Source organism: Thermobia domestica, chromosome 5, assembly GCF_964235325.1.
Source record: "Thermobia domestica chromosome 5, izTheDome1.hap1.1, whole genome shotgun sequence".
Classification (NCBI taxonomy): Eukaryota; Metazoa; Arthropoda; class Insecta; order Zygentoma; family Lepismatidae; genus Thermobia; species Thermobia domestica.
The window spans coordinates 61,356,129-61,382,072 of record NC_137458.1 but is presented as its reverse complement, the minus strand read 5'-3'; the positions used below and the strand labels follow the sequence as shown (position 1 = coordinate 61,382,072).

Here is a 25,944-nt window from a genome sequence, read left to right as displayed (position 1 = left end):
GTTTCTTTTTGTGTAGATATTATTGTCCAAGGCAGATTTAATTCCAGTTAACTAATCTAGCGACTGTAACTACTAAGTTAACGATATGGCACGGAAGATCCAGGTTGTATTCACGATTAGAGCTCATGTGGCGTTTCGGTGTCGCAAGCGGAAATTAAACTAAATACCAAACAAGTAGTAAGCTAATGAGAGATAGAGGTCCGTTCATTTCCCTGAATACGTATCCTACGAGAAACATAAATGTGAAAAATAGACCCAAGTTCTCGTAAATACATATATCATTTTGTTGCGTCTCTAATTTTACCCCTTGGAGGAGGACATCTCCAGTCTTCGCAATTTACTTGTATCGCGGATACTACACTTGTGACACAATTTCAAGTTTCCACGTCTACAGGAAGCGCTCTAAAGATTTTGATGAGTCAGTCAATGACTCAATTTGAGGCTTTTAGAGAATTTCATGACCCTTTACCACATAAATAGTTCGAAATAAAACATTAACATTTTATATAGAATATGGCCTCATACAGGCTATTGACGCTGCCAATTTTCGTTACACTATCTTCATGGAAAACGAAATTATGGATGTTCGAAAAATGCCTGACTTGGTTCCTGTAAATATACAGACAGGGCTTGGCTTCGCACACTACCATGCACCTTAAGGCAACAACATATCATAGCGTAGTGCTAGTGTAGTTGGTAATGTGTCTAGTTATCAGCTGGACAGTCCGAGCTTCTTCCTTTGTATGTATGGGAATTTTTAGACTTCTAAACTATATTATGCACAAGTATAGAAGTTTAATAGAACTGCTATGTCCATCTGTCTGTCTGTCGAGACGTATGAGAGCAAAAACGGTAACAAACATCAAGGAATAATTTTTTCCAATCCATTCAGCGTCACAAAGATAAGATTCCATCTCTTCCATTTATCCCCCAATCGAACTGAAAGTTTTCAATATTAACCATTTCCGGTTTCAACATTGATCACCATAAAATACAAACGATAATAGATATTGACAAGCGATTCTTTGTAACTGATTCAATGCCTCAAGAAACATACTATAAAACAATCAATAACACTCTACCAAAACCAAAAATGGTTGAAATTTACTAGTATTTCTGTTTCAATATTGATCTACTTAGATCAAAAACGATAACTGATATTGGCAAACGCCTTTCTGGAGTCGAATCAACTTCAGAAAAATATGTTTCATTACCTCCAATAACTGTTACCTCCATTTTCTACATTATATCCTGTATATACCGAAATCTAAGAAGTGTGTAGCCTTGCTGACTACATCACTTATTATTATTATTATTATTATTATTATTATTATTATTATTATTATTATTATTATTATTATTATTATTATTATTATCATTATTATTATTATTAATTGAATTTCTCTTTGCACGATTTGTTCGGTGGCGCCTGCTCCGTTGTCTGGGCCGCATGCATCATGTTTTCGAGGAACTTTACCAAACTGATAACGATAGTGACTCCAAATATATAATTAGAACATCTTTAAAATGCTATTCTGTGTATATTCTTTTGAAAAATTTTTAAAATAAAACTTATTTCTTGTTTTCTTTTTTTTCTTTACAGCTATTTCACCGTTCAATGTTGAGTTAAGAATGCCCCATTACGTGCACAGAGGAGAAACAATACAGCTGAAGTGTATCACCGATGTTGATCCAGTACATCTTTCGGTAGTGAGCTTTCAAAAAGACGGCAAAAAACTGTTTCATTTCGAAAAAGAAAGAAGAGAAAAATTTCGGGAGTACCCTAACAAAGGAGGCCACATCGACGTAAGTAGTAATATGTGTGTGTTACTGTTCGGTGTACGTGTGTCACTGTCAGGAAAGTACATTTATTTATTTAGGCCTATATATGTATTGTTACATGTTCAGTACATAATCTGTTTTTCCAGCAGACGATCAATATTGTTATTGGCAATGAACAGCATCACCATAAAAATTAACATTTTTCGATTTTCTCGAATACTACATAGCAAAAAATAGTGTTAAAATAACACAAAATGACTACCACTTTAACGTGTTGGTTGTGGGTTAATTTAACACCAAGGACTTCGTCTTTCGAACACGTCAAAAATAACTTGTAACTGGCATCGTGAATTTACATTGGATTTTGTTGTTTGGTATCAGGAAAACTTTATGCAATATATTTGAAATTTAAGCCAAGTATCGAATAACATATCATGTTTTCTATAATATGCCACGGAAATAATTTTGTAAGCTTTTGAATCGTCTGACAAGTGTTACATGAATAGAACTGCTGTCATCTACTGTTCGTATATGTTGTTCTTATGTGCTAGAACATAAGAACAACAGATGGCAGAATTGCTACTTTGTGACAGTAGTTACTTGGCATAATTACTCATAGCAAATAATAAATTCCAATACAAATTCTCAATGCCAGTTACTAGTTATTTCTGATACCCTCTGAAGGTGATGTCCTTGTTGTTAAATTAATACACAAGTAATACGTTAAAGTAGTAGTCATTTTGTGTTATTTTAAGATATCATTTTTGTTGTGTACACACTAGAGTATCCAATTCTTTTTTCGGTCGAGACCGATAGTGCGACTCATAAGCATCGACAAATGATATGCAATTGACTAACAGCCTAAAAGTGACCAGATATACACGTAGAACCAAAAAGGACACTCGGCAAACTAACATAATTTGACAGTTTTGTTAGCGAACCTATGTAATCTTAGATTACACTTGGGAGCAAATTTTCACTTTTTTTTCTGTATCGTAGATTAAACTGACTGATATTTATGTTTTCGAATGTTGAATATGACAATGACCATTAAAGTGCAACATTAGCTCCAGTATCTTAAATATTGCAACTTTCCACAAGTATTATTTACATACCTCGGTGCTCTTCCTCAGAAAAAAAAAATAACTAAAATGCACAATCGTTTTGCTTGCCGTTTGTATTGTGTTGCTGGTGATTGTTGATGAATATCCAACAGTAATTAGCTAACATTCTTTCACTCCACTTTTCCTGATACCTTTCTTCCATGTTCGAAGTTTCTTGTCGGAACCGTTTTCCATGTTCGTCATTTGCATCATCATAATTCTCGGAGGTACAGTAGGCTTGCTCTAGATTGAATTACAGCCGTTCTAATGTATTAACCTAGCCTTTGCTTATGCTTCTATGAAATGTATTTATGAACCCTTTCTCACAGCTTCCAAATGAAAATGTAAGATATTTTTACTACACGCTACCTCAGGGAATGAAACTTGAAATGACTGGAGCGGATAGTATATTGGTCAGTGACTTAGTAGGGTACACGGTGGCTCAGTGGTAGAACGCTCATTTCAGGTGCGACGGTTCTCTGGTTAGATGTCAGACCATGTGAGTTTTGATGGGGACAACATTGTGTTCCTCGTAGCTACATAATTAGCGTACGCATCTTTGGCACAGGAGATCTGTGTTAGATTCCCGGCAAGAGCTCATGCGGTCCGGCTCGCGTGTTTAAGCTGTAGTTCCACGTCTCATATAGCATAGCTGCTGAAAGGGAAGTTAAAATGTAATCCATCGACCAATATCTTCTTCGTGTTTTTTTCGTAATCTCTCCCCTTTCCTTCCACATTCTCACCAATGATTTGATAATGATTCATTTTCATTGATTATTCGTCTCCTTTAGCTAAATAGCATAATCATTGAACGTTAACCAAGAAATTTCATTTTCATTTCATTTCTTCTAACTCCGTATAATGTAAAACTATTCTTATAATTTCTTCATGTTTTTAAAATTTCCGGAATATTTTGAGTCGATAAATTAAGTCTGTTTATTCAAGTTAGTACTTATTCTTATATGTAAATATGAATGTTTTATGGGAGTGTTTGTACTGAATACAAGTTTAGACCGTTGCCTGGAAATACTTCAAAGTGATTCATAGAAGAGATCATCTTTGGAAGAGACCGTACGCTTGTATATACGTTTTTGGGTCGTATCCTAAGACAAGGAAGGGTTCCAAAGGGGAAGAAATTCTTTAAAATTAAGGTTACAAAATTCAATATCTCAGGAAGTTTTCATATCAGGAAGATACAACTTGGTATGTAACCTCATTTACACGATAGCTTACAATCTGGAAAAAATACTGTGGAGTAAGACTCCCCTAAGAGGGTATGTAAGTAGGTGCCGTGTAAAAATAATCGAAAATGACCAATATTAGTGTCAAATTCATAATGTTGGGGTTCCCTGAGATGAGTACTAATACTTTCAATGCTATTCAAGTTCAAGTTTAGTCACCATCGTCATGGGGACTTGCCGAGGGTAAAAAGATAATATGTGCAAAATGGCCGATATTACGAGGGTGATTCAGAAAGTAATGCCTCAAAGGTGACACATTTATTTGTGTTTGACAGGTATCAGTGGAAAGCTTGCAATGTCAGCTACAAATGGTGGCATCATTTTTGAATATAATCCACATTACGAGCAGCACACTTGCGCCAACACGAAAGAAGGTTTTTCATGGAGTCGGCGAAGAATTGTGGTGGCTCCTGGCGACACCATTGCCGACCTGCTTCTTCCACCTTCGCGGCACAACTGTAGCGTTAGCTCTTAAGGTGAGCCTTAAGTTTAGATCCTTAATCTGGCACGCCGTCACTTTAGAGTGTTACGTTAGACATCTGAATGCCCGCAATTAGAAATTCAATGACATCCGGCTGTTTCAACCGGGCGTCACCATTGCATACCACGGATTACTCCATTACTCAGGAACGAGAACAGACAGGAAGGTGAAACAGGTGGCGTTCTATAGCTTAAACATCAGTGCGTTAATGGAAACAGTTCAGAATGTTTGCAGTACTATTGGCCAAGTAGTGGGCCTGGAGGCATTACCTTCTGAATCACCCTCGTAGTGTCAAATCCATAGTTTTAGGGGTTGTGAAGCTGATTGTTGAAAGTCCTGATGGTATTTGAGCACAAGTTTTGGTAAGAGGGAACATGGCAGCTGGTCCGAAATCTCACAGGAGGCAAGGGTTGCTCTTCGGTATTTATTTATTTATTTAGTACATTCATATTGACAGGAGCACCCCGAAGACGTTATCTTTTGTTATTTATTTTATTGGTATTATCAAAGATAACGCTGAACGTTAAGATTGTTCTTCTTTATTAATATAGTTCACTGATATGGATCAGGGGCAACGCCCAATGTGTTTCTCTTCCTTGTTTATTTACTTCAGTCATTTCTTCACCTTCAAATACGTTAATTTGCATAAACCTTATCCTTCCCGTGAGAAGAACGAGTATTTCAGCTACTTAAATAATAATGCATGGTATGAAAAAAGTTCCTTTCTTCACATTTGTTTAATGAATATGTTTGAACATGGGTTGGAACATTGAACATTTTTTCATTGTTGAAGTGGATGTGAAAAATGTTATGCTTAGGACTTCAGTGAAGAAGAGATTTTTTTCCTTTTAACCCGAAGTTCTCTGAGAAAAGTATCTTTGTATATATATATATATATATATATATATATATATATATATGGTATATTGGGGTCTAGTGCTCATCGCGGTTGTCCCACGTCTACACTTTTGTCTCATCTCTTTCTCGGTCAACTTCTGTACACACAGACACTCCGACGACGCACTCCGTATGAAAACCACATCCACGTGACTAGCGTCACAAGAGGAGGCTGCTCATCAAGGAGCGAAAAAACCCTTTTGTGTGGTTTTAGGATCTTTTGGACACAGGGCGACAAAATTATGCACACTGTGTGTGTCTAAAATTATTCCTCTGCAGACGTTTAAAACATTTGTGAATAACAATACGTGCATGGGCTTAGTTATGTGCGTCGTAGATAATCCTGACTTTTTTCTCTCACTTTTTTTATTTTACGTTTCCCTCTTTTAATCCGCTGATTACGTTACGAGGTCAGTTTACATTTCGATGTCCAACTAAACTCCACTGTTCTCAACGTTCTGTGGGTTAGATTGTTAGAAATGGTGGTATTTTTACGTGAAAGAACATTAGTATTGTTTTGTTAAAACATTATAGAGATGACTTAATGTTTCAGTAAGGTTAATTTTGTGCTGCTGTTGATTTACAAAATGGTTAACGATAATCAGTGGTGTATTTAGAATTTTGTTTCTGGGATCTTTGAGCATACGATTATATTTTTTTCTTTTTCATCCTCTAAAACAAAAACACACAAGAGCATCATTTTTGAAGCAGGGGAGGCAATTCCCTACATGAGTTTCAGAATTTAATATATTGTAGTCTATTGTCTACTAATATACTAGAAAAGAACGTGAAACTCGTTTGTCAGTGGAGGATCTTACCCCCTTCCCAGGCAACTCTAAAATAACGCTCCTGCAAACACAGGTTGAATATTTGTAATCTCATTTCAACTTAACTGATTTCATTTTAGAAAAAATGGAAATATTCAGTTTTATCTGTGTACGTTTTTACTTGAAAGAAAATGTTGAAACAAGTTAAAGATGAAATATGCAATGCATTTGAAATGCAGTTTTAATAACAAGAATTGCAGACTGGTGAATCTTATGTGATATGATATGCACAACAATTTTGCAGTGAATCTAACCTTTTATTCTATTCACAGAAGAAAAAGGAAACAGTCTCTTGGCCTAATTAATTTCTCGGGCTAATTCTTCCCCGCCTCTTGATTTTCATTAAGAGAAACATTTATCTTTCTTTATAACTAAACAATGTAAATATTTCTTTGCTATAGTACCTAAAGTCCCGTTATGTTGATACCCATGAAAGTTGGTGTGGGACACCAGTTTCGCTTCAGCTCCTCTTAGTTTTGGTGTTACAGACGACGGCCGAATTGAATCACAACTAACAACGATCGAAAGTATGATAGAAGAAACGAAAGAAAGTAACAACTAAGAAAAAAACGGAAGAGTAGAACGGGCGAAAGAAAGAAAAAAGAACGCAGTTCATACATGGAATGAAATTTACCAAATAGAGTATTATTTCTGAACATAGAGCATAAGAAAATGGAAAGACACTGAAATTCTTTGAAACGGTAAGAAGGATTATTGTTGCACGTGGAATGCGGAAAACTAACAAATTTATTTCGGATATAGGGGGACTTAAGCCCGATAGACCTCTAAATACGCCAGTGACCATAAATATTATTTTAAAAAAAAAGGTATTTCTCTCCTCCAAGCCTTCAGTTCCTCTAAAAATTACCTATAAGTTAGCGACATCTTTGAACGTTAGGCTGGAGGCATTGCAACTAGCGATAACTATAAATTTGACTGTGAACAACTGAGAATTAGCGAGATTTACAGATTGAAGCGTCTTGGGTTTATAACAAGTTTTAAAAATATACAAAAGATTCTGTAGTCATTCAACATTTACAGTGAATGTTTAATGAAGGAAGCATTAATGGGAATTGGAGATTTCAAGATTGAAGGGCAGATCATTAACAAGATTAAGTATGCAGATGATACGGTTATAATAGCTAAAACCGAAGGAGGACTACAGAAGATGATTGACAAAATAAGGGATTGGAAAATAGCATTTATGTCGTTTTGCAAAGAAATAGCCTCTCCTTCCGTAGAGATCCTGCAATTTTTAAGTTGCCAGGAAGTAATAGTTTGTGGGAGGATGTTATTACTGGTTTGCAAGTAATATAAATGAAAGAGGTCCTAAGTTCGTTCCCCGACAGAATCTACGACATATTCCGTACTTAAAATGTTCTTGTATCGTCGCTGTTTGCAGTGACAAAGATAGGATGTTAAAGGTTTTCAAGATTATGTGAAAAATTGAATGTCACAAGTTTGCGGAGAAGTAGGCCTATGTCATGACTAATTATGTCGAACGCCTTGGAGAAATCTGTATAAATTACATCCACTTGTTTCTTGTTATTAATTTGATTAGCTATATAATGTGTGAGTTCTGATAGATTTGTTACAGTTGATCTTTTTGGCATGAAGCCATGTTGAAAGGGAGAAATTATTAACCGTACATGTGAGTAATTTTTCCATCTATATTATAAAATTGAAAGTGACTATGTTTGTGACTCTTAATCTCTTGAACCGCCCGACCGATCTCGATCAAATTTTCAATGAAGATGCGGTTCTGGCCTCAGGGTGCTTTTAGCTATTTAATTTGACGGTACTACTCAGGGAAGGGTTGAAGAGGACATAGAAAAAATAAATAAAACTTAATAACCCTTGAACCACCCGATCGATCTTGATCAAATTTTCTATGTACATGAGGTTCGAGACTGGGATGACTTTTATCATGTCACTTTGACTGACCAACGTAGGGAAAGGGATGGAGAGAGAGATTTATAAAAATCAATAAATATAAAAATAAAAGTGGCTATGTTCGTGAATTAATTAATTTTGAACCACCCAATCGATCTCAATCAAATTTTCAACATATATGAAGTTCAAAACTGGAAAGTTTTTTTTTTATCATTTCAGTTTGACAGTAGATCTTAGGGGAGAGGGAGGGGAGGATGGGAAATATATGAAAATAAATAAAACAATAACTCTTGAACCATTTAACCGATCTCCACCAACCGAACCACCGACATAGATAAGGCTTGGGTCTGGGATGTTTTTTTTTACCTTTACAATGCAACGAATGCGAGGGGGAGGGGGAGATATATGTTTAAAAAAAAGTAAAAGTAAAAGTGCCCGTCTTTGTGACTTCGTCACGCTTAAACCACCCGACCAATCTTAAAATAATTTTCAACATACATGAGGTTCGGACATGAAGTTGTTTTTATCACATCACTTTAACGGTAGAAACGGCAGAACTTAGAAGAGGGGAAGGGGAGGGGAGTAATCTATAAAAATAAATGAAACTTAATAACTTTTGAGCCACCAAATCTATCTTGATCCAACTTTTAACATAGATAAGATTCGGGCCTGGGATGTTTTCGTTAGACTATTTCAATTTTACGGTGGAACCTAGGGGTTGGGGAGGGGGAGATATATGTAAAAAGAATAAAAATAAAAGTGATCGTCTTTGTGACTTCATCACGCTTTAACAACAGGAACGATCTTAATCAAATTTTCAATATAGATGAAGTTCGGACCTGGGGTGGTTTTGATCATATCACTTCGACGGTAGACCTTAGGGGAGGGGGAGGGAAGGGAACAAATCTATAAAAATAAATAAAACTTAATAACTCTTGAACCACCCAACCGATCTCGATCAAATTTTCAACATAGATGAGGTTCAGGCCTGGGATGGTATTTTATTCACTTTGACAATAGAAATTAGGGAAGGAGGTAGGAGGGGGGGATATATAAAAATAAATAAAACTTAATAACTCTTGATCGACTTTTCCTATCTCAATCAAATTTTCAACCTTGATTAAGTTCAAACGTGAGATGATTTTTGTCACATCACTTTGACGATGTAACTTAAAGGAGGGGAAAGACATTTACATATAATCGGAAATGACCGATATTAGTGTCGAATTTATAGTTTTTGAGGTCGCTGAGATTAACAGTGACACTTCTGATGCCGTTTAAATCCATATTGAACCCCACAAAAATTGTGAGAGGGGAGGGGGATATAATCAAAATTACCAATATCAGTGTCGAATTCATACTTTTCCGGGTCGCTGAGATGAGCAATGGCTCTTACGATGCCGTGGCCCGCAACATGGGGAGGAGAGGGGATATAGAACAATAATCGAAAATGACCAACATCTAGGATCGCTTTAGCAATAATAAAAAGTGACTGACTAATGAAACATATTATTATATTTTCTCAATTTAACCCAGCGAAGCGTGTAATTGATGCTAGTATATAATAATTTCAAATACTTTAAATGGGGCAGATAGCAGGGGTATTGGTCGATAATTTTTTATTTGGTCACTAAGCCCGTTTTGGGAATGGGACAGACTTCACCAATCTTCCATTTCCAGTTGTGGAAATGTAGAAGATATTGACTTGTAAAAAAATAACTTGTAGGGGATGTTTCAGTAGTTCTGAACAGCCTTTAATGATATATGGTAGTATTATGTCCGGCCCACACGATAAGTGTGGTTTAAGTATTTTAATGTCATTGTCGACGTCTTCGATTTCTATGAAGTTAATGGTTAATTTGTCCAGGATTTCCGAATCTTTGTGTTGCTCCATAAGAATAAGATTGTAGCTCAATTTAATGTGTGTTATTTGAAAATTTGCCATAAACGCATTTGCAATAGCAGCATCGTTACTTTTTTTTAAAAAAAATGAATTGAAATCTTTAAGTTTTACGTCAAACGATTATGCCGGTTAGACGAAAGGAGACGGTGATGATGAGAGATGAGTGAAATGGTGGAATGAAGAAAGTGTGAGGAAACGGGAGCACCCCGAGAAAACCCTCGGTGTTTGTCCACCACAAAGTCCACACGGCGTGAGCTGGGATAGAACCAGGGACCCCAAGCACCGGAGGTGAACGCTCTACCACTGAGCCACCGCGCCCCCTTCGTTACTTACTCGTTATTGAACACTTGTTGAGGTTCTAAAGTAATTGTCCTTTGCTACTATCACTCAATCCCTCAACCATTCTCATTAATGATTCGTTGATGATTCCTCAATCATTAATGTGATTCATGAATGTGAAGATGAAGTTGTACTAGCTCGTTACTCAGACAGCGATTACTCGTTACCTTGTTTCAAGCAAACATTATTCCCAGTGGTTTCTTGATTTCGAGCAATATAACCCTGTTGTCAGCACTATAATCTCGCCATAAATTCTTATTTATTTTATTTTATTTTTCCATTTTCAAGTTTAATTTGTAAAACAAAATGATAATGCATGTGTATAAGGTAGGTATGACATTTCAGAAACCCATAACAGCTAGGGAAGACAATTCCCAGGTTGAATTAATGTGGTAGCGTTAAGCGCATAAATAATAATGGTATGTCGAAGCTGCTATCAGTGTGGAAACTTTTGGCGTCAAGCTGAACCAGATCTACATCGTTCCATGCGTTTTCATTTCTCGCTTCATTCTTTCTCTCATTCTCTTTCGCTGTGTTTTCTCTATTTCATCTCCCCCTTCTCTCTTGCCTGTTTTTTGACGTCTATGTCCTCATTCCAAAACGTACGCGTAATGTCATCACTATTGCTCGAGTTCTAAAATATTCATGTTTAACCAAGTTTGGTTGTAGGTGTGCTAAAACTCCAACGCGTTGCCCAGGTAACGGACAGTTGTGTCTGTTACCTCATCGTGTTTTTTTCTCTGCCAGACTAACATGATAAACGATAACACAACACCCATACCACACCAGATATATATATATATGGTGTTTCAAAACAACACCCACAACTTTTGGGAGGGGATTCTGACACCAAGATAAGACAAAAGTGATAGACCAACCTGGGTGCACAAATGCTTCGTTTCGGAGTTAAAGGCTACCGAAAACATGAAGAAATCAACTTTAAAGGTCCATAGCTCCAAAACTGTGGGACCTACCGTAATCGAATCAAGACTTCACTTAGGAACTAATATGTGCGCTACCCAAAAATACATGTTTCGTAATCCTGCGGTACTTCTGTAGCAATATTTATAGAGGCAGTTTGGGTACCGACATATAATCTGAAGTACACCCAACTATCCCTATAAAGATTGTTGTGGAAGTACTACAGGATTCTGAAACTTGGATATTTGGATAAGGCACATACTAGTTCCTACGTGAAGTCTCGACCCGACTACGGTAGGTTCCATAGTTTTGGAGCTATGGAGCTTTAAAGATTATTTTTTTCATGTTTTTATATCATGCAATGCATGTTTTTCTTTGTGTTTATTCAACCTGGATAATACCGGACTTATTTCAATGAAACTGTTACTTACTGAATTATACAATAATAATATGTTTAAATTTCATTATGTTGAATACAATATTCTACAGGTAAGTCAGCTGTATCTACATTTACTGAATAAGTACATAAGAACGAGATCTTGACCCTGGGTAAATCCTCCAAGGGTGGGGGAGAATTACCTCTTTTTACCTAACGACTTTCATGAAATTGAGCTAACAGTTGAGAAAAAAAGTGTTCTCAGTCTTACATTTTCTAAAATTTCAAAATTTTGAGGATGGGATCCGGAACTTAGAATGGCGTTTGAAGTCCTATGTTCAACCAAACATGCGAAACTCCTAAAGTGCTAGGTGCATCATCTAGATGCATTAGTCAGTGCACAAGTCATAAAATAATCTAGATGGACAAGTTCTAAAGTTCAGAAGACCTAAAAATCAACTAGAAAGAGAAGTGCTTAAGCTTACAAACCATATAGTAATCTAGAAGCAGAAGTGCTTAAGTTCGGAAAACATAAAGTAATTTAGAGGCAGTAGTGCTTAAGTTCACAAGTCACATAGTAATATAAAGGCAGAAGTGCTTAAGTTCACAAATCATATAGTAATCTTAATACACGAGTCCTGGGAATCATACAGACACCAAGTCCTAAGCTACAGAAGACTACGATTTAGAACTTGTGCTCAGTTTAAAAATTTTTGCACTTTATGAATTATGAATATCACCCCGAAAACCCAGTACATTCCAGTGTGCTTCAATAAGTCTATTAGACAAAATATTAGTATGTTTAGAATAATTCCCGTTAACCATACCTATTACTAGGAAAAAAGGAAACCTCAGCTAACATACAAACTAACTCCTAAATCTATGGCCTATGGAATCCAAAAGTTCAATACCGCGTTCAAAAAAGCTATCTATTGACAACTGTCCTTAGTCAATTGGATCCAGTTTCCACTTATATTCCTAATTCTGCGAGATTTATGTTAATATTGTCCTAACATCTGCGCCTAGATCTTCCTAATGATCTCTTTCGTAATGATCCTTTTCCTAATGATCTCCTTCGGGTTTCTAATTAAAATTATGAAAGTTTTCAACTTTCCCAATTCTGGATACATCACCTGCCCACTTGAACCTTCTAGACTTAATTCCTCGACAATATTAGGTAAACGGTATAAATTATGCTGTTTCTCATTATGAAGATTTTATCATTGTCCATTCTCGTCCCTATTAGGTACGAAAATATTCGCCTCACGATTTAAAAAAAAATACTTTCAGACTGCGTTCTTTCTTCAAAGTAAGCGACCATGTTTCGCAACTGTACAGCACACAAGGTATAATTATCGTTTTACATATGTTAAATTTCAAATTCTAGGGCAGAATTCGCGAAATTAAAATAATTTGGACTGAAAATAACACAAATCCCCTGCTTTCAATTCACATTTAGTTTCTTCGTTGATATTTTAATCTAACCATAATTTGCAGTATTGCAGTCACACCAAATTTCCACGTATTCACTCTTCTCTGTGTTATCTAATATGTAAAGTGATCGTGCAATTCAAATGCATATAATTGTGACCAAGTACGAGTAAAACATCGGTTTGCATTAACAATATTCAGCAATACAAATATACGAAGACGAATAACATAAAATAATATAACATTCTAACTAAGGAACTTGACTTTTGTGTCAATGTTTTGGCTACTGCTACATTTATTGGTAGCATAGTTCTGGTGAAGTCACCTGAGGAAATATGTTGTGGTAATATTATTGTGTAAACACAATGTGATGTTATTGGAAGCTATTGTAGCTAATGGCAATATAGTCATCCTTGTTGCTACGTGTTGTTTGTTCGTTGTGTTCAGCTGGATGTTTTCAATTCGAGTTCAGAAGAAATAGACAAATCTATTTGAAGGAAAACGCCAGACAAAATGTGCCGGTAAAAGCTGAAAGCATTATTTGTTTATTATGAATGCAAATAATACAATAATAATATTAAAAGAAAGCATCAACTTAATTTTACTATGTGTCTTTGTATATGTTAAGGTCTAAAACCATTAGACTGTAATGATTTTAAAGAGTGCGTAATAGTACAGTTGTTCCCAAAATCCTTTCATTTAACGCCCCACAGTTATGCTTTGAGGTTACCACATTGGATAGTGAATGAAATGATTCAACGAATGAGAGGAAACGGAGAAACTCAAGAAAATCCACTCATACAATGTGTGTCCACCATTGGCAGAAAGTTATGGCCATAATTAACACAAACATTCAAGTTATTAAGAATTAGTTTTCCTTTGCGTTGAAAGATACGATGCATGTTTTACAGCTAGAAGTACAGAACAAAGGAATACTTTGCATAATTTGGTTTTGTTTTAATAGTGTTTCGTTATTACATATTGGCAATTGTGTTTACGAATTAGCAATCAGTTTGCCAATTCAAAGTTTTAAAATAACCAGATAAAGCCTTTTAATAGCATGTATGCATGAATACAGGTTTGTCCCTGCCGCCGCGCAGCACTCTAGTCGGCAACAGCGCACTTCCCGGAGGGTGATTTGTGGTGGGAAGTCTAAGCTAAGCAACGCACCGGGCGGCAGTCGCATCCGACCTCTGTTGCAATGAGGATCACGCGTGGCACAAAAGTTATCGTTAAGATTTTTTCACAGTAGAGAACGTGGGAAATGGTGCGTTCGCTGGAGCATTTTGGCCAATTTTTTTGTCCAAACCAGTGGTTTAAGGGCGTCGAGATCGCTCCATGTCTTCAACGGTCTCCCGTCCGTAATTGAACTCACTGAACCAGCATAAAATCTGCGCTCTTGATATGCCATTGTCTTTTAAGCCTCCATGACCAAGGCAAGCATCTCGGAAGCAGTTTTGTCCAGGTGAAAGCAAAATTTAATCACGTAGTGCTGCTCCAGTAAACATTCCATTTCTCACATTCTCTGCTGTGACAAAAACTCAAAAACAACTTTTGCGCCACGCGTGATCCTCACGTCGCGAGAGCTCAGACGCGACTACCGCCCGTTGCGTTGCTTACTTTAGAACCCCGACACAAATTCCCTACCGGGGAGCGCGCTGCTTGGAATTGGAGCACCGCGCGGCGGCCAATCTCATTACTTTGCGGACCAACCTGTATATGGAAATTCTGTACAAGTCGAGTGAACTTTGGCGTATGATATTCGAATATTAAATACAATTAGCGCGTTTAGTCTACAAGAGAATCAACTCTACGTTTTTGGCCATTTTAGACATACTATATCTAAATCTCCTTTCAAAATATAAAAGATCCATATCCGCATATTGAAAACAACTGTCATAATGTAAAAATGGTGCGGGTCTGATGTAGTTGAGTAGTATTAGTTATTAGCCTTACGATCTGACTCGAAATCTATCCAGGGTTCGACTCCCTTAGAAAATCAAAAGAGTAACTATTTCTAACAGTTCTGGATGCTTCTATGTTCGTGCCTCTGTTGCGATAGCACACGACAGTCTAAAAAAATAGAATAAACGTTTCTCTAGTAATAAAGCACTTACCTCTCATGCGAGAGATCCTTGGTTTGATCCCGGTCCATGTCAGTTTCCGGTGAACAGCATCGTGTACTGAGGTTTCTTCCTCATTCTTATTCTACCATTTCTTTCGTAATCATTAGCTTTTCATTATTCATCCATTTCTCTTAGCCTAAAGGACAAAATCCTGGGACGTAAAATTAAAAATAGAAAAAATGAAGTAAACTCTTCTACTTTTACGGCCTACGATTATGCCCTGTACACTAAAGGAGATTAATAATTCAGGAACGTGAGTATAAAATAATGAGTGGAAGAAGAATGTAGGAGAAGACGGAAGAATCGTAAGAAACTCTACTGATATTATGTTTCCACCACAAATTTAGGGATGCGCCCGAGACAAGATTAGTGACTGTCTCGTCTCGAAAATGTGCTATAAAAGTGATGTCTCAACTCGAAAAATGTATATTTCTCTATTGGAAGAGCCGTGTTTCGACTCAAAATTTGTCAGGAAAATCCTGTTTCGACTCGTCTCGTGCGCATCTCTACACAAACTCACATGACCTGGTTGGAACTAAATACGTTACATTAGAGGAGAGCACTCTACCACTAAACCACCGTGTCTCCGAAGAAGAAGAAGAAGAGGAAGAAGAAGAAGAAAAGAAAAATAATCATCAGAAATTTTTTCTCGTCCTAGAAAAAAATATAGTTTGGAAATATTCACAGACTTCTATTACCGTTTGCCAATTATCAGGATATTGCAGCTAGATTATACGTACACAAGTTATACAAAATAAATTCCGAAAAGTCTATTTGTTTTCAGGAAGGTATTGATGCAGTGTTTACAATCATCATCCAAACACTCAACATTCTTTTTAAGTAGTACGTGACTTGAAATGTTCTTCACGTTTATTTTAGGGTACAGGTGATTGATCATAAAGCAGTGTGCAATATTTGAAGAAGGAAGTGCGGGGCTGAAATCCTCCCTTCCTGGCGAAGTTTTGCTGAAGAAAGCGATGCAGCCAAGAGATTATCAACTCCCGTGAAAGGAAGCCACTCTTCTATAATGACTTGCTTCTCTTCTTCCTTCTACGTACCTTATGGATAAAGATGGGAAGCGTGACTATATGTCATAAATCTTTGCTCAGTGTTCACACCTCGCCCGCCGAGAGAAGATAAAGACCCCCCAAAACAACAAGGCTCGTCCCTGGCACTAACCTTTACAGCTCCCGTGTGCTGAGGGGCTGTCTCCCCGGCTCAAAATGGCGTGACACAAACAGGCCTCTTTCTCTTACTCTCTTTCTCTTTCCCCGTGACGTAAAACTAAAGAGAACGTTAGAGAACGTTCCTTTTCTATTCTTCACGACAACCACCTCGTTGTTGCCTCGTTCCTGTAACTCAACAAACAAACAAACAAGCAAACAGGGAAACAAAATCAGAAAAAGCTTTTTTCAATCCTTTTGGACACATAAACGATATAAGATTCCCTTGTGATAACGTCTTGGCTTTGTAACGGATATATTTACACAAATGAATGAGTGATGGTACTAAGCTCTCTCTGAGAGAGAGAGAGAGGTCGGGCGGGGAGAATTCAGATGTTCTAAGAGTAAAGGGCAAGAAGGCAGACAGGTCTTCGTATATGTCAGTTGAGGAAAAATGTTCTGAAACGAAGCCAAGGTTTATCGTATTCCTAGCAAAAGTGCCCGTATTTTGCACTTACTGAACGGTAAGCAATCTGAATGACAGTGCGGACTTTCAGATTGTCTACCTCACAGGATAAATAGTTAAGTGTTTAAGGCATACCGCTACTGTATATACTTTTTTCATTTATCCTAATAATCTTCAAACGTTTTAGTCTGTGCGTCACGGTAAGATATGTCACCACCACTGTTATTACTTGTCTGTTTGTCACTAATAGATGTCGCTACTTGCGCTGTCGTACGTTAAACTATGCAGGCAATTAGCCGACTTAAAAACATTGTTGTGTATAACAAAGTCCTGAATACTTACATAAATGTAGTATGAAGTTAAGGGTGGTTAGAAAACTATGCATAGGTTACCAATAACTGGAAATGAATATTTGAACCCAACAGTATTAACAATTAAAATAGAATAGTTCATGAATAACAGTTTACACTTGGTCTCGATAATCTTTAACATAACCAACCAATAAATTAATGATTATATACACTCATTTAAACAACTTCCATCATAATTTGAACAATAAACAGACTGTAACGAAACATTTGGTTCGTTACAATATTCTAAATAGCGTACGTAACAACTTCGAAGTATATCAATTCAGGAGAATACCAAGCCCACAATGTAATTTATATATTGAGTAAACGTGCAAACAACATCCAGATTTATACATAAAATGCAAAAAGATTGATATTTTGGCAGTCATACTGTTAGAATTGTAACAGACATGGACAACTCGTTCTACTACAACGTCTTAAATTATGTGTTCGATTTTTTTTTTTTTTCTTGTAAGCCCATGTGCTTCCGCGTTGATTTAGGCGTATGGCTGCGGATTACGATTACAAGCTGCTGTGAGCATGGCGGACCTTTATGTTTCTTTGTGTTTCAATCAAAATTTGGATAAGGTAGAAGAGTAAAAAGGATAATCAAGTAAAACCAAGTCAAACATAAGACCTAGAAAACAAATTATTGAAGTAATGCTGCATGTATTTTAAACACTTTTGTAAACACAGATATTTCGTTACATCATGAAACTATGATTGAATCCTAAGCCTGTGTCTGAAAATATATATAAAAGAAAAATAAACATGCATGCTGATCCAAACAAACAGAGAACTTATGCGCCAATATTACCTGAGAAATATGGGGTCCACAACACTATGATTATACAATGTAATGTTCTTTCTTAATGTTCAAGGTGACAATTTCAAAGGTTATATTCGATTGACATTTTTATCATATTTTATTATCTCGTGTCTTCTACAGCATAAAGATAATGATTATATTCATATTGTGTGATGCGATAAATCAACAACTACCAATCTGTTCATGGCTTTTATCTTTATTGGTTATCCCCGAGGTATGGGAAAATTCACGAGCCACCAGTAGACAAGTAACATAGAGGGTTAGATCCCCGAAGGCGCTGATCTAACCGCTGTGTACAACCAGTGTGTTTCTGGTCGCCAGACAAGTAGCCAGAGGGTTAGGTCACATAAGAGGTTGAAGAGTGCATTACTTACAGTGAATATGACTTTTAAATACTTTGGGAAGTGCGAAGTATATGGAGAATTTATATATTGTATGTGATTGCATTCTATAGAACAGATTTCTTCCTAATGACATTTACATAAATTATGTTATTTCTGCTCAATTGATTTAGTTGAAGGTGTAGCGCTAGGCGTGTGAAATATATATTTTCTAGATGTTATTCTTTATTTTTTTAAATCATGTAGACTACACATGAACCTTTGAATAATTTCTCCATTTTCTTAAAATGGATTAATGGATGATATTAAAACAGAAAGATCATACGCGAAGACGAAGAGGTTAGCGGAGGACCGTGTAGCATGGAAGCTTCTCAGTTGCGGAAAGTGACCTGCCAATAAAGGCAGAATACCTTCTTAAACTGTACCGAAATATACACATATTAACCAAAAACGTACTAAAAAAGAAATGGTGCAATATAGGAACCAAGATTTGCGCAATTTTGAGTTAAATATATCAAATCACTATATAATCGTATGTTTCTTGTGAAACATATTTATGCACACCTGCGACACTTAGTTAACGATACAGGCAACAAAATTTAAAGGTTACTAGCTTACAATCCACCACGAAATAATTCCTACAGTGTATAAACACTCCAATATCTTGTATGCAGCGGTGGTTCTCAAGGGAAGTCATCTCGATAAAAATAAGCGTTTATTGCTACAACTAAGGAAGATACACTTACCTAATGTAATAATTGAATCACTGATTGGAAAAAGGGAATAAGTGCATCAGACCTAAGTTTTCAATAACGCTAAAAAACCTTCTAAAGGCGTTGTTTGTATTTGTTGCAAAAAGTGTATAATTGATTACTTGTAGCAAAACAACTAACAAACACTAAGACAACAAGAAGAATCTTGTATTGCAGCCCTGGAATTGGTTAGAAAAGCTTAAAAATGGAAAAAATATTCCCTTTTTCCAATCAATTAAAGTTGGGTGCAATTGTAATTGTGTGTAGGGTATGTAATGTGCAGTTTGATAGAAAGCTATGAAAATGTACATGTTGAATGCAATGTTGTATGTTAGTCTTGGATATATGTATTCGAAATATCACGCATATTAGGCTTCTAACACTTTTATTGTCACCGTTCGTTTTTCTGTACAGCACATGTTATTCGTACAGCAAGAAAAGTAATACAATAAACTGAACAAAATATGTAGCAAAATACCTTGTCACAGTAGAATGGGTTTACATAGGGTCCTATCCGTCTGCATCTTCTTCTTCTACAGTTTCTTGATCAGTGGTTTTCCATGAACAAATCATCCTATAAAACTGTTTGTATTGGTAAGGTATGTATTTGATGATTTGTGAAGAATCGTTGATCTTTTTCTGATTGATCGAGACTTGCCAATCGTATGCCTTTGACGTTGGCAGTGCAACGTTTGTGACATTACTTTTGAGTAATCGAAAAATATCAGTTCTTAGTCCATTGATAAACTTATGAGCTTGGACATAACCTGGAGATTCTGCTTTGTAAACAGTGTCTCTATTTACTTACTTGGAATTTCACTGTTTTTCCACAATGCTACCTGAAGATTTCTAAAGCGGTTACCACCAATGTTTAAAATCTAAGATTTCTTCATTGACAACTTCGTAAACCTGAAATGGAGGATCAGTATTTGTTGCATTCGTAATCATGTGGTTATACTGTGCTGGTAAATAAATGCGATTGTGTCGTTTGAGTTCTGGTTTGATTACAGCAAAATTTCGGTCACATGGTAAAAACTGTGACCTCTGACAGGCAAATATTGGTGTATAGTGGGAACCGTTATGATACGGTCAGGCTGAAAAGCATTCATGTCATTGAATGATTGCAGTTTTGACCACCACTTGTATTACTGAAAACATGTAAATCTGTAACTGATTGGGGCAAAAAGTTCTCCATAGATTGTGCAATGCAAAAAGAAGGCGAAGTATCGTAACGAAAGCAGAGGGCTCTGGTGGTTGTCTACTTACACACAGTCTCACAGTTGTGGTCGTGTCCTGTAGTGACTGTAAGAAGGAAATAAGAAACGTAGTTATTCCCTTTTTCTAATCAGCAAGAGATTTTGCCTTCTACATTGGTCACATAGAGTTGCCCAAACATTCCAATTTTCTACTCAACGATGCAACTATCTTAAAGGAACACATCTGCTATCTCAGGTTAAAATCGCAAAAAATTGTACTTATTCCCTTTTTCCAATCAGTGGTTCAATTCATACTGAGAAAAAACCGTTCTCCGGACAGCGGTATATTGTACAAATATACGGAATCCTCTTGCTTACTACAGAAATCAGTATGGAGCATACGTTATCCGTATGCCACATATGCACTGCCTTTAGATGTTACATCATGCCGTTGCAGTCTTCCTGCCGTTGCAGGATGTCTGATATCTAACAGTCTTCCTTATATTACATACATATATGTATGTTACCTTCGTCAGCTATATATTATATACGTCCATTTGTATGTGAGATCCTGAATGCCTATATTGTTTCATACAGAAAGTTCGTATAGATGGAACACTTATACGGAAAGTATTACAAAACATGTGTTTTAGTTATACGTCTGCTGCATATTAAGTACAAAATCTACAGAAATTACATGTAACCTACCTTTTCTAGTACGCTACCTACAATTTTTTTCTCAATGCACGTACACAAGGATTAACAATTATATAAGTTCCCTTCCCTTAGTTTAAACCAGGAATGCAAATAAGCAAGAAAATTTTACTCGCCCAAGAAAAAAGCTACTAGTCCACATCTCACAATAGAAATCATTTACTTACCTTCGGTATGATATTAAATACTCGCCCACATCGATGCATCACTCCCCCTAGGCGAGTGGGCGAGTTGTTATTTGCGTACCTGGTTTAAAGCAATAAAAGATTATTATTTACGGTACCATGGTGATATACTGTTTGTAACGTTTTGATTTTATATTAATTACAAAATCGCTAGTTTCCATATTTATTAAGAAAGTCCTATGTTTGTAATGAGAGAGTAATGAGAGCGTTTACCTTCACTCTTTATGATCACCATCAAAGTCAACCTTCTTATAAGATCAGCCTTACATTGTTTGCTAGTTCGTATGTGCACAAAGTGTTTACAAGGGACTTTAGTAGAAATCCTGATTCCTCAATATTGTGTGCTTAGCTTCTTAGCCCTTAGCACGAGAGATCGAAAGAGGTCTACGGGATCTTTTATTTTCATTATACTTTATCTTATCGTGTTGCTCACACTTAAGAAATTTGTAATGTACATTAAGTGTTTTTTGATAGCTTTTCGTTCGACTCTGATTTTATGATCCCCTCAACGATATTACCATGATCTTACACAGGATTTCTCCCTCTTTTCAGATTTAAAATCTTCTCCTTAATTATCATGTTGAATACTCTTAACTTGAGTTTTCAAGGTACATCTATCACTGTGTTTTCTGTGTAAGACAACACTGGGGCAACAATCAAGAAGTTAAATTTGTGGTGCACCTGTCTGGAGAGATTAAAATGAGGCGCCTAGCACCAAAAGCCTCCAAATCCATTGTTTAGTGAAATTGAGTTATAGAGCGCTTCTTATATGTTATATGTTTGATAATGATCTAAAGGAATTCCATGGAAATAGAATTTTGTTTAAAAGCTTAATATTTCATACTAAAACATTGGTTCAAATATGGGACTTTGTACGTTCTATATGGAGGTTCACTGCACGTTTTGCGAGATTATTTGAAAATAAGCGAAATGGATGTGGCGGATTTTGATACTTGGCGCCTCAAATATAATTCGTTAAAACAATGAATGGTTTAATTGATATCAGTGAATAATCCCTTTCTAATAATGTCGCTGAAAGTGCAGTTGAAGATATAAGGTAATTGTCGTCTTAGATACAGTATGTATGTATTTAAATTGGTCCTAAAAGAAATCATTTGCTGAAAACTTTCTTTCTAGATTCGGGATATGAACTTCCCTCTGTCAAAGAGGAACATTTTACGATTCGACGTTAAAAATGCTTTTTTCCTTCGTTACCGTTATTGAAATACTTTTCTCATCTCGTACATGTTAAAAATTAATACAGGAACGAACTTAACATGGAATCATATCTACACCTAAAATTAACTACGCGTAGATTTGATCCAGATATAGGGAAGTTAATGTCTAAGATACAGCATAGATAAGCATGAGTGCTGAATTCATAGGCATACCGGGTAGATCACATGTTTCCGAATATCTCTATTTGCAACAGTATTCTATTGTCATAAATGGCATATTTAGTGTTGTAAAATTTTAATTTATCACTTCATTTTTCTGATATCTGAAATATATATCGGGTGTTCCAAAAATGGTGCCCACAGGCAAGAGAGCGCTATGCTACAGGTCAAAATAAAGTGAAAATGTTATGTAATAATATACATTACTGAGCCTCCTTCAAGCGCTATGGGGAATCAAAAATTTCACTATGTGGCAACGTCGCAAATTTTATTGGAAGCTTAGCATTGCTCTATGAGCATCGACTGTCATGCTAATAGATGGCGCTAGTGTCAACATGTATCAACTTTAACTTCATTCTGAAAAGAATCTATGTAACTATTTGATGGATTGGTAGGTAAACTCTATAGTTTTTTATCTGCGACGTTGCCACATACTGCAATTCGTGTCTCCAACAAGCACCTAAAAGGAGTATAAAATATATATTTTTCGCTTTATTTTCACTTGTAGAATAGTGCTCTGTAGTCTGTGGGCGCCATTTTTAGAACATCCGATATATATTGTTAGCCTGGTCTGCTCTTGTATGAAATGAATGTGGGGATAGTAGCAAGAATGAGAAGACCAAACTAAACTAAGAGAAATATCTGGAATTTCTCTCTCATCATGCCCCTAGAAGTTAGGCAAAAGGTGTAACATGAAATTCAAGACTAATTTAGTTGTGATCAATGGAAGTGTTATTTAACTCAGAGAAAGACATATTGTTCAATTTTGTAACAGTTTATTAGTCAATAGATTTAGTGTTCTGAGATTGACTTGATTAAATATCTGAAAGGTCATGAGGAATGAAATTAGGTAAATCTGGCCTTAAGAATATCATACCTGTATGACTACTGGTCCTATGTTGTCAGGTGATCCCATCTGCAGTTCAGCTCCAAATTCTATAAATCGTCCATGGAAAGATGAGCTTATCACTCGAAAATACACGTGAATAAAATTTGTAAACGATCTTTCCGAAACTTAGATTAAAGTAACTATATCGACTCGTTACTTAGGATATAAGTACGTATCGTGAAACAGCATGTCAAATTGCTATTTCGATGTTTGATCTAACGAATCTTAACTTAATAAATCTCTTAAGTTTCTCGCTGACTTCCGATTAACTCCCGGTTCTTATTAACTCGCTTCTTATTAACTCGATTCTTATAGACTTGCTTCTTATTAACTGACTCTCTTTCCAAGGAAACGGTTTTATATAATCAAGAAATGAGGTTGCAGATATTGAAGATATTCATGACAACAACAGGCTCCAGATAGCACGTGGAATTCTTGAGAAACTCAATTGGGACAGGACATTCTGCTGACCAAAAATCCCTAGAATCTCCAGACACAATCTCTCGGATGATTTAAATTTTGTCAATCTAAGACATTTTTAAAAACAAAAAGATACACAATTCTTACAATATCATAGACATTCTGTTCTCAATTTTGAAAAATAAAAACGCTGATCTAATTGTAATTGTCTGACAAACGTAATAACTACATTGTATAAATTCTCTCGTTAACATAATGTAACTAGGTTACTTTATTTGCTTTTTCGTAATGGAATAGTAAAGCGTCAGCAGACTAAATGATTTTCATGACATAATGTTATTCCTATTATTTGTGACATGATTTAATGAGCAAAATGATTATGTGACTTAACTTAATCTAAATAACATAAAATATTGTAACTTTACTAAAATTGAAATCTAAAATCATAATATCTAATAATATTCCATAAATATCCTAAAGTATAATATGGTATCCCATAAGATCCTATAACAATATATATATATATATATATATATATATATATATATATATATATATATATATATATATATATATATATATATATATATATATATAATCATCTTTGATTTCTTGGAGGCTCACGAAGAATAAACAGTTGCTTCAGTGGAGCGGCAATGAATTTTCATGTTAAAATGTTTTGTTGACCGTTTTTGTACCTGCTGCTACAATGAATAGTTTAATAGAAAAGTACAGCACAAAACAATATTAAATGGTATTTTTCGTGTATTAGTATTATGAAATTGTATACAATTACAATCTTGTCGAGGAATATTTAAAAAGAATTTCTTCTGAGTTTGTTGTAATAAAATATTAAACTTTGTAAATTAATTCAAAACAAAATGTAGTGTACATCAACTTACAAAGTAAAGCGTAAGATGTATTTTTAGTTTTAAATACAAATTATTGCTTTCAGTACATGTGAAATAAAAAGTGGAATAGTTAATTAAGACGAGTTTTAGAATTATTAAAGTAACAGACAAAGAGTGAGAAAAGTTTAGAAAAAATGATTACTTCATATTTAACTTATACTTACATTTACATTACTTGTGTAAATTTTTAGTCAGTGCATTTCTTTAAAACAAAATAAAATAAAAGAAATACCATTACGTATTTTTTCCCTTTTATAAAGCAAAATGTTTCAGCTTTGTTAAAGAAAAGCCTTGTGATACGCAGTGTCTTGTGTTAAAAGACTCATTTAGTCTCCTTCATTCTTTAGAGACCAAATCTCAAAGCTGCTGAGAAGTACTTTTAGAGTAATATTCAACGTTGTACCTTATATTTAATGTATAAAGTCTTGACACTCGACGTATGTTTCTTAACTTATTATTATTTAATTATATTTGCCAACTATAACTGTGAGTGTTAATCTGAAATATGTTGTAGCGTCGAGCAAAAGTCCTTATTTCAACTCACATTTATTGTTTGATTACGAATTCTGTTAAGGCTGAATCATGTTAATATGTCCTTATATAGTATGTACAAAGAAAACTCTCTTTGTATTTGTAGTTTTCTTTGACTTCAAATGTGCATCTTTAAATTCAAACTCAGAATATGCAGAGCACTAGTCGAATGGAACTGGTATAATCTGGTATGATATATCAAGCAAATTTATATGCCAGAAGTAATACCATCTATAAACAAGAAGCTGTGTCGTATGTACACCACGTAAAAGAGTTTAGTTTTTATAGTATTACATTTTATCAATTAATGGTGAAACCAGAGCTAGTAGTAGATTTCTACCACTTCCGGTTTTAATATAGAATTAGTAGAATAGAGATGTGATATATTTTTTAAATCATGTTCGCTATCTACATTACAAAATACAGGGTGACGCGGAACCAACTGACACATTTCAGAGTTGAATATCGCGCAAACGCGAT

General features: G+C 35.6%; 1 protein-coding gene across 1 annotated transcript in view; it reads left to right on the top strand.

The window, feature by feature from the left end:
• Positions 1-1,607: 1,607 nt before the first annotated feature.
• The window catches only part of LOC145685106 (cell adhesion molecule 3-like), a 383,448-nt gene continuing 359,111 nt past the window's right edge, over positions 1,608-25,944 (top strand). Inside the window, exon 1 of the mRNA XM_081757451.1 lies at positions 1,608-1,806. Coding sequence (XP_081613577.1) covers positions 1,633-1,806 — 174 coding nt within the window. The 5' untranslated portion in view covers positions 1,608-1,632. The remainder of the gene's footprint in view (positions 1,807-25,944) is intronic.